The sequence below is a fragment of the Agelaius phoeniceus genome, chromosome 35, assembly GCF_051311805.1.
Source record: "Agelaius phoeniceus isolate bAgePho1 chromosome 35, bAgePho1.hap1, whole genome shotgun sequence".
Lineage (NCBI taxonomy): Eukaryota > Metazoa > Chordata > Aves > Passeriformes > Icteridae > Agelaius > Agelaius phoeniceus.
Window position 1 is genome coordinate 2,254,955 of NC_135299.1, and position 13,030 is coordinate 2,267,984.

General features: G+C 69.4%; 2 protein-coding genes across 8 annotated transcripts; one reads left to right on the forward strand and one right to left on the reverse strand.

Annotated features, from left to right (window-relative positions):
• Positions 1-515: 515 nt before the first annotated feature.
• Positions 516-9,196, forward strand: NCKAP5L (NCK associated protein 5 like). 7 transcript variants are annotated; one of them, XM_077192573.1, is made up of 13 exons: positions 516-618; positions 3,907-3,948; positions 4,082-4,191; positions 4,399-4,467; positions 4,596-4,634; positions 4,717-4,836; positions 4,927-5,040; positions 5,474-7,203; positions 7,277-7,430; positions 7,497-7,575; positions 7,657-7,941; positions 8,051-8,190; positions 8,757-9,196. In XM_077192573.1, exons 1-13 carry the CDS (start codon positions 528-530, stop codon positions 8,991-8,993), a joined length of 3,210 nt encoding a protein of 1,069 aa, XP_077048688.1. In that variant the 5' UTR covers positions 516-527; the 3' UTR covers positions 8,994-9,196. The 7 variants fall into 7 exon arrangements, with proteins under 7 accessions (XP_077048688.1, XP_077048686.1, XP_077048687.1 ...); XM_077192571.1 differs by having other exon boundaries at positions 7,277-7,575; XM_077192572.1 differs by having other exon boundaries at positions 4,085-4,191; positions 7,277-7,575.
• A 95-nt stretch (positions 9,197-9,291) lies between these two features.
• TMBIM6 (transmembrane BAX inhibitor motif containing 6) lies at positions 9,292-12,975 on the reverse strand. The gene is made up of 10 exons (XM_054649357.2): positions 12,820-12,975; positions 11,256-11,357; positions 11,057-11,165; positions 10,841-10,961; positions 10,680-10,728; positions 10,470-10,567; positions 10,292-10,371; positions 10,100-10,200; positions 9,938-10,010; positions 9,292-9,843 (listed from the first exon to the last, which is right to left on the reverse strand). The coding sequence occupies exons 1-10, from the start codon at positions 12,915-12,917 to the stop codon at positions 9,820-9,822; spliced, it is 855 nt and encodes a 284-aa protein (XP_054505332.2). The 5' UTR covers positions 12,918-12,975; the 3' UTR covers positions 9,292-9,819.
• Positions 12,976-13,030: the final 55 nt, after the last annotated feature.

The window sequence follows — 13,030 nt, forward strand, 5'->3', positions numbered from 1 at the left end:
CCCTGGGGGGTGTTTGGGGGTACCCTGGGGGACGTTGGAGATGCCCTGGGGTGTTTGGGGTACCCTGAGGGGTATTTGGGGTGCCCTGTGGGGTTTGGGGGTGCCCTGGGGGATGTTTGGCGATGCCCTGGGGGTGTTTGGGGTGCCCTGGGATGTTTGAGGGTGCCCTGGGTGGTGTTTGGGGGTACCCTGGGATGTTTGGGGTGCCCTGTGGGGTTTGGGGGTACCCTGAGGGTCCCTTCGGGGTCCCTCTTGACTCCGGTCCGGTTCCCGTGGCGGGGGGGGGTCACGCTCAGGGGGGCTCGGTGGGGTTCGGTTCGTTCCGGTCCCATCCCGGCTCAGCTCCACCGGGGGCGGGGGGGACTCGGTACCGATCCCGCCGGGCTGGAGGAGGGAGGCGGCGGTGCCGGCTCCGTTCCGGGCGGTTCCGGTGATCACGGGAACGGTTGGGGGGGGGGTTGGGGGATGCCCGGTGCGCGCGGATTGGCGGCGGCGGGGGCGCAGGGCGGGGCCGGCCCGGTGCGGCCATGACGTCACCGCCGCCGCCGCCGGTCCCGCCCCGGTGCCGGTGCCGGTGCCAGCCCCGGCCATGGCGCCCCGGCCCCGCCGTAGCCCCCGGTGAGTCTCCGGGGCGGGGGGGACCGGGGTGGGGGGAGGTTGGGGCCGCTCCTCGGGGGTACCGGAGGCGGGGGTGGGGGGGGCGGCATCGGTGGCCTCCGGGCACCGGGAGGGTGGGGGGGGATCCCGGGGGAGCGGCGGGGGTGGCCCGGTGGGTGGCGTCCCGCGTGTCCCCGGTGCGTCCCCGTTGTGTCCTCGGCTGTCCCCGGTGCATCCTGGGGTGTCCCCGCTGTCCCCAGAGCATCCCGGATGTCTCGGAGGTGTCCCCGCTGCGTCCTGGTTGTCCCTGGGGTGTCCCCAATGTCCCCAGTGCACCCCGGCTGTCTCTGGGGTGTCCCCATTGTCCCCAGTGCACCCCGGCTGTCTCTGGGGTGTCCCCAATGTCCCCATTGCACCCCGGCTGTCCCTGGGGTGTCCCCAGAGCATTCCGGCTGTCCCCAGGGCCACCAGTGAATTCTGACTGTCCCTGGGGTGTCCCCACTGTCCCCATTACACCCCGGCTGTCCCTGGGGTGTCCCCAATGTCCCCCGTGCACCCTGGCTGTCCCTGGGGTGTCCTCAGTGTCCCCAGTGCATCCTGACTCTCCTTGGGGCATTCCTGGTGTCCCCAGTGCATCCTGACTGTCCCTGGGGTGTCCCCAATGTCCCCCGTGCACCCCGGCTGTCCCTGGGGTGTCTCCAGAGCATTCCAGCTGTCCCCAGGGTCACCAGTGACCCCTGACTGTCCCTGGGGTGTCCTCAGTGTCCCCACTGCGTCCTGACTGTTTCCAGAGTGTCCCCAGTGTCCCCAGTGCATCCTGACTCTCCCTGCGGTGTCCTCAGTGTCCCCAGTGCACCCGGACTGTCCCAGGGGTGTCTCCAGAGCATTCTGGCTGTCCCCAGGGTCCCCAGTGAACCCTGACTATCCCTGGGATGTCCCCAGCGCATCCCAGCTGTCCCTGGGGTGTCCCAGTGTCCCCATTGCACCCTGGCTGTCCCTGGGGTGTCCCAGTGTCCCCAGAGCATTCCGGCTGTCCCCAGTGTCCCCCTGCACCCTGACTGTCCCTGGGGTGTCCCCAGCTGTTCCCTGTGTGTGTCTCTGCTGTCCCCACCACATCCTGACTGTTCCATGCAGTGTCCCCACTGCATCCCTGGCTGTCCCTGCGTGTCCCTGCCCAGCTGTCCTCGATGTGTCCCCGCAGCCCGAGGCCATTTCTCTGGCACATCCCACTCGTCCCCGGTGTGTCCCGGCTGTCCCCAGGGTGTCCTTGCTGTCCCTGGTGCATCCTGGCTGGCCCTGGACTGTCCCCAGGGTGTCCTGGCTGCCCCCATAGGGGCTCACCAGGGCTGGGGACACTCGGGGCTGTCACCCCTGTCCCTGGATTGTCCCCAGGGTGTCCTTGCCTGGTGCATCCTGGCTGGCCCTGGACTGTGCCCAATGTTCTGGCTGCCCCCATAGGGGCTCAGTGGGGTTGGGGACACTCGGGGCTGTCACCCCTGTCCCTGGATTGTCCCCAGGGTGTCCTTGCCTGGTGCATCCTGGCTGGCCCTGAACTGTCCCCAGGGTGTCCTGGCTGTCCCCAGGGTGTCCTGGCTGTCCCTGCTGCATCCTGGCTGGCCCTGGACTGTCCCCAAGGTGTCCTGGCTGCCCCCATAGGGGCTCACCAGGGCTGGGGACTCTCGGGGCTGTCACCCCTGTACCTGGCTCGCCATAGGGACCCTGGTGTGGGGGTCAGGGCCAGGCCCAGCCCGTCACAGCCACGCTGGCACGTCCAGGGCTGCGGTTTGTCCCCTCGCCGTGTCCCCACGGGGCAGCGGGGACAGAGTGGCTGGGGGGACACTGGGGAGGGGACACGGGCTCTGGGTGGCCCTGGCAGTGTCCCCCTCCCCACAGGGACCCTCCCGCGCAGGGCCCCGCGCTGGGGGAGGGGATGGCCTCGCTGTCCATCTGTCGGGGCCCCCCCGGCTGTCCCCGCCGGGGGCTTGGGGGGGCCGCGGGCCGCTCTTCCCCTCCAGACGGAGCCTCACTTCCCCCCGTGACGCAGCCGGAGCCGCCGGCCCCGGGGCCGCTTCCTGCTCGGGGGGGCGGCCGAGGGGCCCACGGGCACCTCAGGGACAATGGGGACCCGCGGGGATTCGCCCCACGGGCTGCGGGGGACGGGGACAGCACGGGCGAGGTGTGGCCGTGCCCCCCCAGACCTTCCCCTTGTCCCTCCATCACCCCCAGATCCTCTTGTTGTCCCCCGCAGCCGCCCCAAATTCTCCTCTCGTCCCCTCCGCTCTCCCCCGTCCTGCCGAGCCCCCCCCAGGGGTGAACCGGGGACGCGCGGCCCCGTGTGAACCCCAAAACCCCAAACCTCCCGCTCGGGGGGCGGCAGCCACGGCCGGGGGTCCCGGCTCGGCTCCGCTCCCGCTGCCCCGGGGGCTCCACGAGGGGTCCCGGGGGTCCCGGGCCGTCCCTCCGGAGGGTGCGGGATGCCCTGAGGGGACCCCTCCGTGCTCTGCCCCGTCCCTCCGGTGCCGCCGGGGGGTTCCCGGTGCTTCCCCTCCCGGGATGGTTCCCGGTGCCGCCGCTCCCGGGGGCCTCAGCGCCGGTTGCCCGGGGCTGGCGCTGGCGGAGCCGCGCACCGGGGGAGGCGGTGGCTCCATCCCGGCTCCTCCCCGGCCGCGGCCGGGAAGGCGGAGCCGCCGCCGCCGCCTCCCAACAATAGCGCGGCCGGGCCGGGCCGGGATGGAAACGCCGCCGTCGCCGGGACCGGCCCCAGGGCCGCTCTGAGCCGCGACTACCGGCGCTACCGGGAGCCCCGGGCGTGAGTACGGAGCGGGACCGGCGCTCAGCGGAGGGACGGGGGAAGCCCGGGGTGGAGCGGGGGGTGTGCGGCACTGGGGGGGGCCCGTTTGGACGCCCGGGGGTCCTGTGCGCACCGGGGCCGCGCATCCCGGTGCTCCGGGGCCGGGGTCAGTCCCGGGGCCGCTGCGTATCCCGGTAGCCCGGGGGTGCTGCACATCCCGGTGCCCCGGGGCTTCTTGTGCCGATTCCGGTCCCGGTGCTGCTGCACATCCTCGTGACCCGGTCCCGGTTCTTGGGGCTCAGCGGTGCCCCGGGGCTGATGCCGGTGCCGTTCCCGGTGGTGCTGCACATCCCGGTGCCCCAGGGCTGCTCCCGGTGCCGGTCCCGGGCGTGCTGTGCCGATCCCGGGGCCGATCATTCCCCCGTAGCACCGGGAAGGAGGGGGGCAGCAGGAGGGGAGGGGTCAGGACTCGGCCCTGCAGGCTCCATCCTCTTCCTCAGCCCGGTTCTCCCTGGCAGGTGACACCGCACAGGTCCGGGGCTGGGGACATCCGAAGCCAGGTAAGAGAGGGCCGGGCTGTGCCGGGCCTGGGGGCGCCTCAGGCCGGGCTCTGCAGGGTCTGGCGGTGCCTCAGGCCGAGAGCCACCAGCCAGGGGCCAGCAGAGGGCCCGTGGTGATTCGTGTCCCCCGCAGCAGCAGCGATGTCGGAGAGCGTGGCCGAGGCGCCGGGAGCCGGGAGCCCCGCGGCGCTGGGGGAGACGGGCACCAGCCATGAGCTGCTGCAGCGCCTGCGGGAGCTGGAGGTAGGTGGGGATGGCAGCACCAGGACGTGGCACCACTGGGCAGCTGTGCCAAGAGCCAGGCCAGTGCCACAGGGCCAGTTTTTCATGGCCCTCTGGGGCAGCCCCATCCTGCTGTGTGTGGCACCAGGAGACAGAGGGGCTGTGCCCTGAGCTGTGCCCTGAGCTGTGCCCTGAGCTGTGCCCTGAGCTGTCCTTGCTCTGTTCTAGGCAGAGAACTCAGCCCTGGCCCAGGCCAATGAGAACCAGAGGGAGACGTACGAGCGCTGCCTGGACGAGGTACTGGAGAGCAGGGCACACACTCAGGGCACCTGTGCCCACCTGTGCCCACCTGTGCCCACCTGTGCGCTGGGCAGGACCCTCCCTGTGCCCTGTGCCCCCACCCAGATCTCCCTTCTCCTCCCCAGGTTGCCAACCACGTGGTGCAGGCACTGCTCAACCAAAAGGTGGGTGTCAGGAGGGTGTCAGGGGGTTGGAGGATGCTGAGGGGTCCCGGGGGTCCTGGCTGATCCCCAACACCCCGGGCAGGACCTGCGTGAGGAATGCATCAAGCTGAAGAAACGCGTGTTCGAGCTGGAGCGGCAGAACCAGGTGCTGAGCGACCTCTTCCAGCAGAAGCTGCAGCTCTCCACTGGCTCCCTCCCTCAGGTGTGCCTGGGGCTGCATTGGGGGCTGGGGGGGAGTGGGCATGGGGCAGAGCCCCCCCAGAGCTTAACCCAGCACCTCTCTGCTCTCCAGCTGCCGCTGCACCCGGTGCCAGTGCCCCCGGATGTCCCAGTGACCCCCCAGCCCAGCTCTGCCGAGCAAGAGCCCCCCCAGCTGCTCCCTGGCCTCTGTCTGTCCCTGCCCGAGGTGGGTGTCAGTGTTCCCAAGCCCTTCCTGTCCCAGTGTCCCCTCTCTGGGCAGTGTCACCCCCTTCTCCATTGTCTTTTCCCAGTGTGTGTGTGTGGTGTCACCAGGCCTGTGACATGTGGCTTCCCAGGCCCACGGTGTCCTGTCCTGTCCCCCCACCTGGATCTGTGTCCCCATCCAAGTGCCTATGGCACTTTAAACAGGGTCCCTGTCCCTGTGGTCCCTGTGGTGTCACCTCTCCAGGTCCATGGTGTCCACCTCCATCTGTGATGTCTCTGGCTCCAGAACCCATTGCCCCAGATGTCCCTGTCCCCATCATGTCCCCATCCCAAAGCCTCTTGTGTCCTCCTCTGTGTTTCCAGAGTGTCCCCCTCTGCTACCAGGGGGGCTCAGTGCCAGGTGCTCACAGGGTGACGGTGCCCTGTCCCCACAGGTGCTGCCACCGGTGCCATCGGGCAGCCCTGGCCTCAGCCCCGGTGCCCCTCCCCTGGATGCCCTGTCCCCATTCTTCAAAAAGAAAGCCCAAATCCTGGAGGTGCTGCGCAAGCTGGAGGAGACAGACCCTCTGTTGGGCCCCCCCCCAGCCTCCCCCGGCTCCCCCGAGCCCTGCACGGCCCTGGCGTGGCCCCCCTGCCCTCTGCGGGGCCCGGGGGCTGCGGGGGCCTGGCGGGGCACCGAGGGCAGCCCCTGCTCCTCCCCCGAGGAAGCGGGGCCGCCTCGGGGGGCTCTGCTCAGCGCCTTGGCCGAGCGGCTGCTGCGGGGTGAGGGCGGGGGCTGCTGCCGGCGCAACGGGGAAGCCCCCGGGGGCCCCCCCCGGCAGCGGCGCGGGGAGCACCCCGCGTTCCTGGGACTCTACGCTGCGGGCGAGGAGAGCCCCGAGGGCGGCTTCACCCCCATCTCACCCGTCCCCAACCCCCTGCCCTCCCCCAGCAAGGTGCTCAAGCTGCCGCCCCCCCCTCCCGCGGGGCTGCGCCTCAGCCCCCAGCTCGCCCACCCCTCCAAGATCCCGTGTCGCGGCGCCCACCCCGAGGCGTCCCCGGTGCTCAGCCGCCGCCCGTCCCCCGACGCCGCCCCAGAGCCCGGTTCCACCGAGCCCCCCGCCTTCCCCCACACCTTCGAGGCGGTGGAGCAGCCCCCCGGGCCCCCGGCACCGGCGGCGGGCGGGGAGCGGGCGGCGGCGTCCCCCCCCAGCTCCCGCCGTGGCACGGGGGGCTCGGCCCCCTGCCGCCGGCCCGGCAAGAAGCCCCCCGAGCCGGGCTACCTGCCCTTCAAGGAGCGCCTGGCAGCCCTGGGCAAGCTGCGGGGCGCCGAGGGCCGAGAACCGCCCGGCCCGGGGCGGCCCGAACGGGGCCATGGGGCCGAGCTACGCCCCCCACCCCGGGGGGGTTTGGGGGGCAGCTTGAAGCACCCCGAGCCAGCGCACGGCGCCGAGCCCCTGGCTCGCTGCTACTCCTCCGGTTCCATGGGGGACCCCGGTAAAGCGGGGGGCAAAAGCCGCCCTGGAACCGGCCGGACCCCGTCCCGGACCCCCCCCACGCCCCCCGCCAAAACCTCCCGCAGCCCCCACGGCAGCCCCACCAAGCTGCCAACCAAGGCGGGCAAAGCCGCGGGGGCACCGCGGGGCGAGGAGCAGCCCGTGGGCGCCAAGGCGGGCGGGGGTCCCCACAAAACCCCCGCAGACCCCGCGGAACCCACGGGGCCGGCGGCGAGCGGCGCGGGGCACTCGGCCATCGAGGAGAAGGTGATGAAGGGCATCGAGGAGAACGTGCTGCGGCTGCAGGGGCAGGAGCGGGCGCCGGGCGCCGAGGCCAAGGGCAAAGCAGCGGGGCTGGCGAGTTGGTTCGGGCTGCGGCGGAGCAAACTGCCCGCGCTGAGCCGCAGAGGGGACGGTGGGCGCGGGCGTGAGTGGGCTGGGACCCCCGCACCCCTTCGCCGAGAGGTCAAGCTGGCCGCCCGCAAGCTGGAAGCCGAGAGTCTCAACATCTCGAAGCTGATGGAGAAGGCGGAGGATCTGCGCAAGGCGCTGCGGGAGGAGCACGCGTTCCTGCAGGGACTGGCGCTGGAGAAGGGGCGTCCCCGTGGGCCCCCGAGAGGCCCCGGCCCCCTCCCTGTGATGTACCAGGAGGTGACGGCCGAGACCTTCATGCAGCAGCTGCTGGACAGGTGAGCTCCCAGCTGGGTGCCCTCGGGGTGAGGGTGAGGGTGGGGTGTCCCCCTGATCGCTGCCTCCCCACAGGGTGGACGGCAAGGACGTCCCCTACGAGACCCGCCTGGAGCACAAGCGGGAGCTTTGTGACCTCCGGAGGGTCCCCCCCGACGCCAAAGAACCGCGGCTGTGCCGCCCACCCCGCAACGGCATCGTGGGACACCTGCGGGAGCCCTCGGACAAGGTGAGGACCCCGCAGGCCTCGGCTCCGGGGGGACCCCGCAGCCCTTCAGCCTCTGCATCCCCGCAGGTGCCCGACGTGGCGCTCCGGGATGAGCTGCCGTCCGACGAGAGCCTGTCCGAGTCGGGCACCGGGCAGCATTTCGCCGGTGAGGGGGCGATGGGGAGCTTAGGGTGGAGAGGGGGCACCAGAATGGGCTCCTCGACTCATCCGTCCCCGTGTGCCGCAGCCTGCGGGTCTCTGACGCGGACACTGGACAGCGGGATCGGCACCTTCCCACCCCCCGATTATGGGGGGGTCCCCGCCAAGAGCACCCCCAAACCGCGGGGCCGCCCGGAGCCGCTGCCCGGGGCCGTGCCGGCCGCCGTCACCAAAGTGCCGCGCAAGGCCCGGACGCTGGAGCGGGAGGTGCCGAGCGCCGAGGAGCTGCTGGTACCGGGAAAACACCGGAGTGGCCCGGGCTGCCGCCTCCCGGCGCCCCCCAGCTCGCACGGGCACCGCGCCGCACCCCAAGGTGGGTGAATCCCCCCTGTGCCAGGGTGTGCCCACCCTCGGGGGCTCACGGGGGGAGATGGGGGTGTGGGGACCCCCCCGGGTCAGCGCTGCCCTCGTTGTTCCCGCAGACACCGGGGATGAGGCCAGGAAGCCGCGGCGCGTCCAGCAGAGCAAGAACTGGACCTTCCCCAACGCCAAAGCCTGCGGTGCTGCCGACCCCTTCGTGTGCCCACCCGGGGGGCTAGAGGGGCTGCATCGGCCTGTGCAGGTAAGGGCAGCTTGTGGGACCCTGGAGTAGCCCAAAACCTTGGGGTGGGGTCCCCAAAACTCCAGAGTAAGGACACTGAAACTCTGGAGCAGGACCCCAAACTGTTGGCAGAGGGACCCCAGACCCTCCTGCCCACCCTGTGGGGATGAAGAGGATGTGGGGGGAGCATTTCTCAGAGTTCTGTGGCCTGGGGTGGGGGGGATTTAAAGTGTCCCTGGGTGGCTGCAGAGGTTCCCCACCACAGGGGAGTGACAGGTGTGGTGTCTGTCTGTCTGTCTGTCTGTCATGAGACCCTCCTGTCTTTGCTGTGGGGATGAAGCCACGGGGAGAGGACGTGGGGAGAACACTCCCCGGAATTCTGTGATCCTGTTGCCCGCGGTGGGGAGGGTTTAAAGTGGCCCTGGGTGGGTGCAGAGTTCACTCCCCGGAATTCTGTGATGGTGTTGCCCGCGGTGGGGAGGATTTCAAGTGTCCCTGGGTGGGTGCAGAGGTTCCCCACCGCAGGGCAGTGACAGATGCGGTGTCTGCCACAAGCAACCCCCCCTGTCCACGCTGTCCCTCCCCAGGCCCCCGTGTGCAGCCCGGGGGGGCATCGAGGGGCATCCCCGGAGGTTCCCCCACCTCTGCCCCCCGCCCTGAGCGCCAGCAGCAGCCGGACCCCCAGCGCCTCGGACGTGGGGGACGAGGGCAGCACGGAGGCGCGGTCCCGGGATGGAGGGCACGGCCCCGCCGGGCTGGAGCACTCCGAGTCCCTCAGCGATTCGCTCTACGACAGCCTCTCCTCCTGCGGCAGCCAGGGCTGAGCCGCCCCGGCCCCGCTCCCGCGTCTTCCAGCCCGTCCCCGCCGCTCCCCGCTCCTGCTCTGAGGGTGCTGCCCGGGCTGGGAGTGTCCGGTGTCTGTCGCTCCCTCTCCCGGCTCTCTCCGATGGTGCTATGGCCCTGTACAGCCCCTGCCGATGGGTTTTTAACTCAATAAAGCCACCCCCTCCCCTGCCCGGGTTATTTATACACGTGGTGGTGCTGGTGCTGTTGTTGTTGTTGTGTCCCCCGTGCTCCAGGGATGGGAGGACGGACGGACAGACGGAAAGAGGGGGACAAAAGTTTGGAGTCTGAGCGATTTATTGAATCATCCCGGTGTACAAAGAGCGGAGATGGCGGGACTGGGAGCGCTGGGAATGCCCCGTCCCCACGGCCCCCTCCCAGCACACGTTCATTTCTTGGCACTGGTGCTGAAGGGGAGGCTCCACCAATGAGTTTGGCTGAGGGGGGGTCCCACCAACGACCCCCCAAGGGCTGGTTTTGGGGCCTCATGGCCTCTTGGGGAAAGGTGACACCCCAGGTGGGGCTGGGGACAAACCTCGGAGGGAAGAGGACACAATGGTGACCACTCCAAGGGTCACAAGGCTGGGGGAAAACCAAGGGGAGCCAAACTCCAGCAGGATCCACAAATTGGCTGGTTTTTAATCAAAAAAAAAAAAAAAAAAAAAAGCTGAACAAGAGAAAAACCCACGAGGGTGCAAAAGCTTCTGGCTGCTTCCTCGGCAGCAAAGCGCAGCCCCTTTAATGACAGAGAGGGACGGGAGGGGACATGGGGACACAGGGGTGGCTCTGCCTCGGCCCAGAGCCTCTTCACTTCTTCTCCTTCTTCTTGTTCTGCAAGAGGAGAGTGGCCAAGGTCACCATGGGCTCTGTCCCTCTGTCCTTCTGTCCCTCTGTCCCCCTGCCCTGCCCAGGGCCCCTCACCCACCTCATTCATGCCCAGGATTATCAGGAGCTCCCGGAAGATGTTGACAAAATCCAGGAAGAGATCAACACAGTGCCTGGGAAAGAGAGGGTTGGAGGCATGGATGGATGCTCAGGGAGGGCCCCCCTGCCCCCTGTGTCACCCCCCTGTGTCCCCAGCACCCACCAGATGTAATCCTTGTCCCCGCTCTCCGCCTTCTCGATGATGAGCTGCGTGTCGAAGAGCACGAAGCCACACATGATCATCAGGGCCACGTACAGGTGGGCCTGTGAGGGGTAGATTGGCGTCAGTTGGGGACTGTCCCCTCCCTGCTGGTGTCACCTGTCTGCCTGCCCATCCTCAGCAGGGTGGACTCACCGTGAAGAGCCAGGTGGATCTCACAAAGGCGTTGATCAGAGAGGAGAGAAGCAGCAGGGTGAGGCCGGAGAGCAGGAAACCTGGAGGGTGAGGGAGTCAGGGCCAGGTTTGGGGAGACCCCCCCCACCAAAGTGGGGGTCCCCAGCCCTCCCAGAGCCCTCCCCAAAGCCCCTCTCACCTCCTAGGTAGAGGTAGCTGCGGCGCCGGGCGTACAGGGCGCTCAGGGAGAAGCAGGCAAAGATGGTGGCAGTGCCCAGGAAGGCGGTGGGGATGATGCTGGGGGCAAAGAGAAGGGGGTCAGAGGGTTTTGGGGGGCATCAGGGGGGTAAACAGGATCTGTGTGGCAGCTGGAAGTGGGGAATGGGGTCTTTGAGGGGGGGTCTTCTACCTGGGGTTGACGGAGATGCACATTTGCAGGAGGGGTCCCAGATTGATGCCTGGAAGGACAGAATTGGGTAGCACCAGAGCCATTGTGGGGGGTTTCATCCGGCCCCTCTGCAGGATTTGGGATCCCTTGGGATGTGGGGGGAGTCCCCAGTGCCCACCTACCTGTGAGGAAGGCAAAGCCAACCAGCATCCCCAGCCTCTTCTGCTCGGTCTCACGGTTGTGAGGGGTGGCTATGAGCCAAATCATCAGCCCCAGAGCCCCCAGGCCAGTCAGGAACCCAAACTGGGAGAGGGAGAGACAGGTGAGGGCTGGGCACTGCCTCACCTGGGTGCTGCAGGGCTGGGGGTGCCACCTGCAGCCCTTCAAAGGTCCCTCACCTGGAAAAGGTGGGTGACCACATTGATGTAGGCGCCCGCAGCTGCCACAAACATGCAGATGGCAAAGCTGCCATAGACCCTCTTCAGGTGCTCCTGGGTGGAGACTGAGCTGTGGGTGAGGAGGAGGAGGGTGGTGAGGTGGGCAGGGAGGGCTGGCACAGCCCCCCTGAACCCCCTGCCCTGCCCTTGTGTCGCTCACATGTGGGAGAACTTGAAGAGGGCATCGAAGTTGATGCTGCGGTCAAAGACGTTCATGGTGCCAGGCTGGGATGGGCCCAGGGCCGCTCCACGGGGCTGCAAACTGCCAGGGGAAAGAAAGAAAGAAAGAAAGAAAGAGGGGTCAGCAAGGACCTGGAGGCCCCCAAAGCTCCCAAAACTCCCCCAGGAGCTGAGAGCCCACCCAAAGCTCCCAAACCTCTGCTAGGAGCTGAGAGCCCACCCAAAGCTCCCAAACCTTCCTCAGGATCTGGAGCCCACCCAAAGCTCCCAAATCTCCCCCAGGATCTGGAGCCCACCCAAAGCTCCCAAACCTCCCCCAGGAGCTGAGTGAGAGCCCACCCAAAGCTCCCAAACCTCCCCTAGGATCTGGAGCCCACCCAAAGCTCCCAAAACTCCCCCAGGAGCTGAGAGCTGCCCCAAAGCTCCCAAACCTCCCCCAGGATCTGGAGCCCACCCAAAACTCCCAAACCTCCCCCAGGAGCTGAGTGAGAGCCCAGGAGCTGCTCTGGAGCCTTCCTTGTCCAGCTGGTGCAAGCCCAGCCGGCTATTGCAGGGCCAGGGAGCCCTGGGGTGTTGCAGGGCTGTTGCAAGGCCAGGGCAGCCCTGAGGGATCTGCAGCAGAGCTGCTCTGGGGCCAGGGGAGCTCCCGAAGGCGTCGTGGGAGCGCTGCTGGCAGCTGGAAACGTCTTTGTGCCAGGTGACTATTAGTGCCCGTAATGACGTCCCCAGAGGTGGCTCTGGCAGCGGGAGGCTCCCAGCAGGGCCTCCTCCTCCTCTTCCTCGCCCTCCTCCTCCTCCTCCTGCTCCTGGTCCAGCCGGCTCGGCCGGCTCCGTCCCCTGTGGCACCTGCCCAGCCAGTGGCAGGAGCCAGGTGTCCCCAAGGGATGGAGGGGACAGAGCACAGCCCGAGGGGGAGCGGGGCGGACGCTTCAAGGAGCCACCCAGGCGGAGAGGAGGCTCCAGGAGAGGAGCCCCACGGTGCCACAGCGGGGCACGGGCACGGTGACACCGGGTGGCACCGGAGCGCTGCCACCGCCGGGCTGGGGAAGCCCCAGGTCAAAGGGCGAGGAGCCGCGGGGACAGTCCCGGGCAGGGTGTGCGTGACACGGCTGGGACAGGGCTGTGACAGCCGCCCCAGCCGGGGGTGACACCCTCCGGCCCCGGTGACCGCCGGTTCCACCGGGCAGGCCCCGAGCCGCGCTCCCCGCCCCCAGCGCCGCTTTCGCTGCTGCCGCCCCTGGCCGGCTCCAAGCGACCTTTACCCCCCCGCCCCGGCCGGCGCTGCCCGTTTCTTCCCCCGCTCCGCCGCCCCGCTCCCCCCCCGCTCCTCCCGTTACAACCGGGCCGAGCCCCCGGGGCCCAACCCGTGCGCGCCCCCCCCCCCCCCCGCAAACGGGGCCTGGTGGGGGCGGAACCCCCCGGGCCGCTCGGGATGGGCTCTGGGGGTACTGTGGGGGTCACCCGGGCTCTGCAGGCGCTCCGGGACCACCGGGGATCCCCCGGGGCCGCCCCGGGGCCGCCCCGCCCGCGCCCCCCGCCCGCACCTGCGCCGCGTCCGCCGTCCGTGCCAGGCCGCGAGCTCTGCGCCACGCCCCCGCCGCTCATTGGCTGAAACCCCGCGGAGTCCCGCCTCCCGACTCATTCTATTGGCTGTCGTCACCGCTCGGGGCGGGGCTGGTCTCGAGCCGCCGTCACGGTCCGGGCCGCGCCCGAGCGCCGCCGTTGGAGGGGCAGAGCCCGCCCCCGCGCGCGAGC

Bases quoted from the DNA above. Each gene is read 5' to 3' on its own strand.
- NCKAP5L (XM_077192571.1), top strand. From the start codon at position 528: ATGACGTCACCGCCGCCGCCGCCGGTCCCGCCCCGGTGCCGGTGCCGG. The intron at 619-3,906 runs GTGAGTCTCCGG...TCTCCCTGGCAG, and splicing joins CGGCCCCGCCGTAGCCCCCG to GTGACACCGCACAGGTCCGG. The intron at 5,041-5,473 runs GTGGGTGTCAGT...CTGTCCCCACAG, and splicing joins TCTGTCTGTCCCTGCCCGAG to GTGCTGCCACCGGTGCCATC.
- TMBIM6 (XM_054649357.2), bottom strand. From the start codon at position 12,917: ATGAGTCGGGAGGCGGGACTCCGCGGGGTTTCAGCCAATGAGCGGCGG. The intron at 10,729-10,840 runs GTAGGTGGGCAC...CTGTCCTTCCAG, and splicing joins TGGCTTTGCCTTCCTCACAG to GCATCAATCTGGGACCCCTC. The intron at 10,372-10,469 runs GTGAGAGGGGCT...CTCACCCTCCAG, and splicing joins CAGCTACCTCTACCTAGGAG to GTTTCCTGCTCTCCGGCCTC.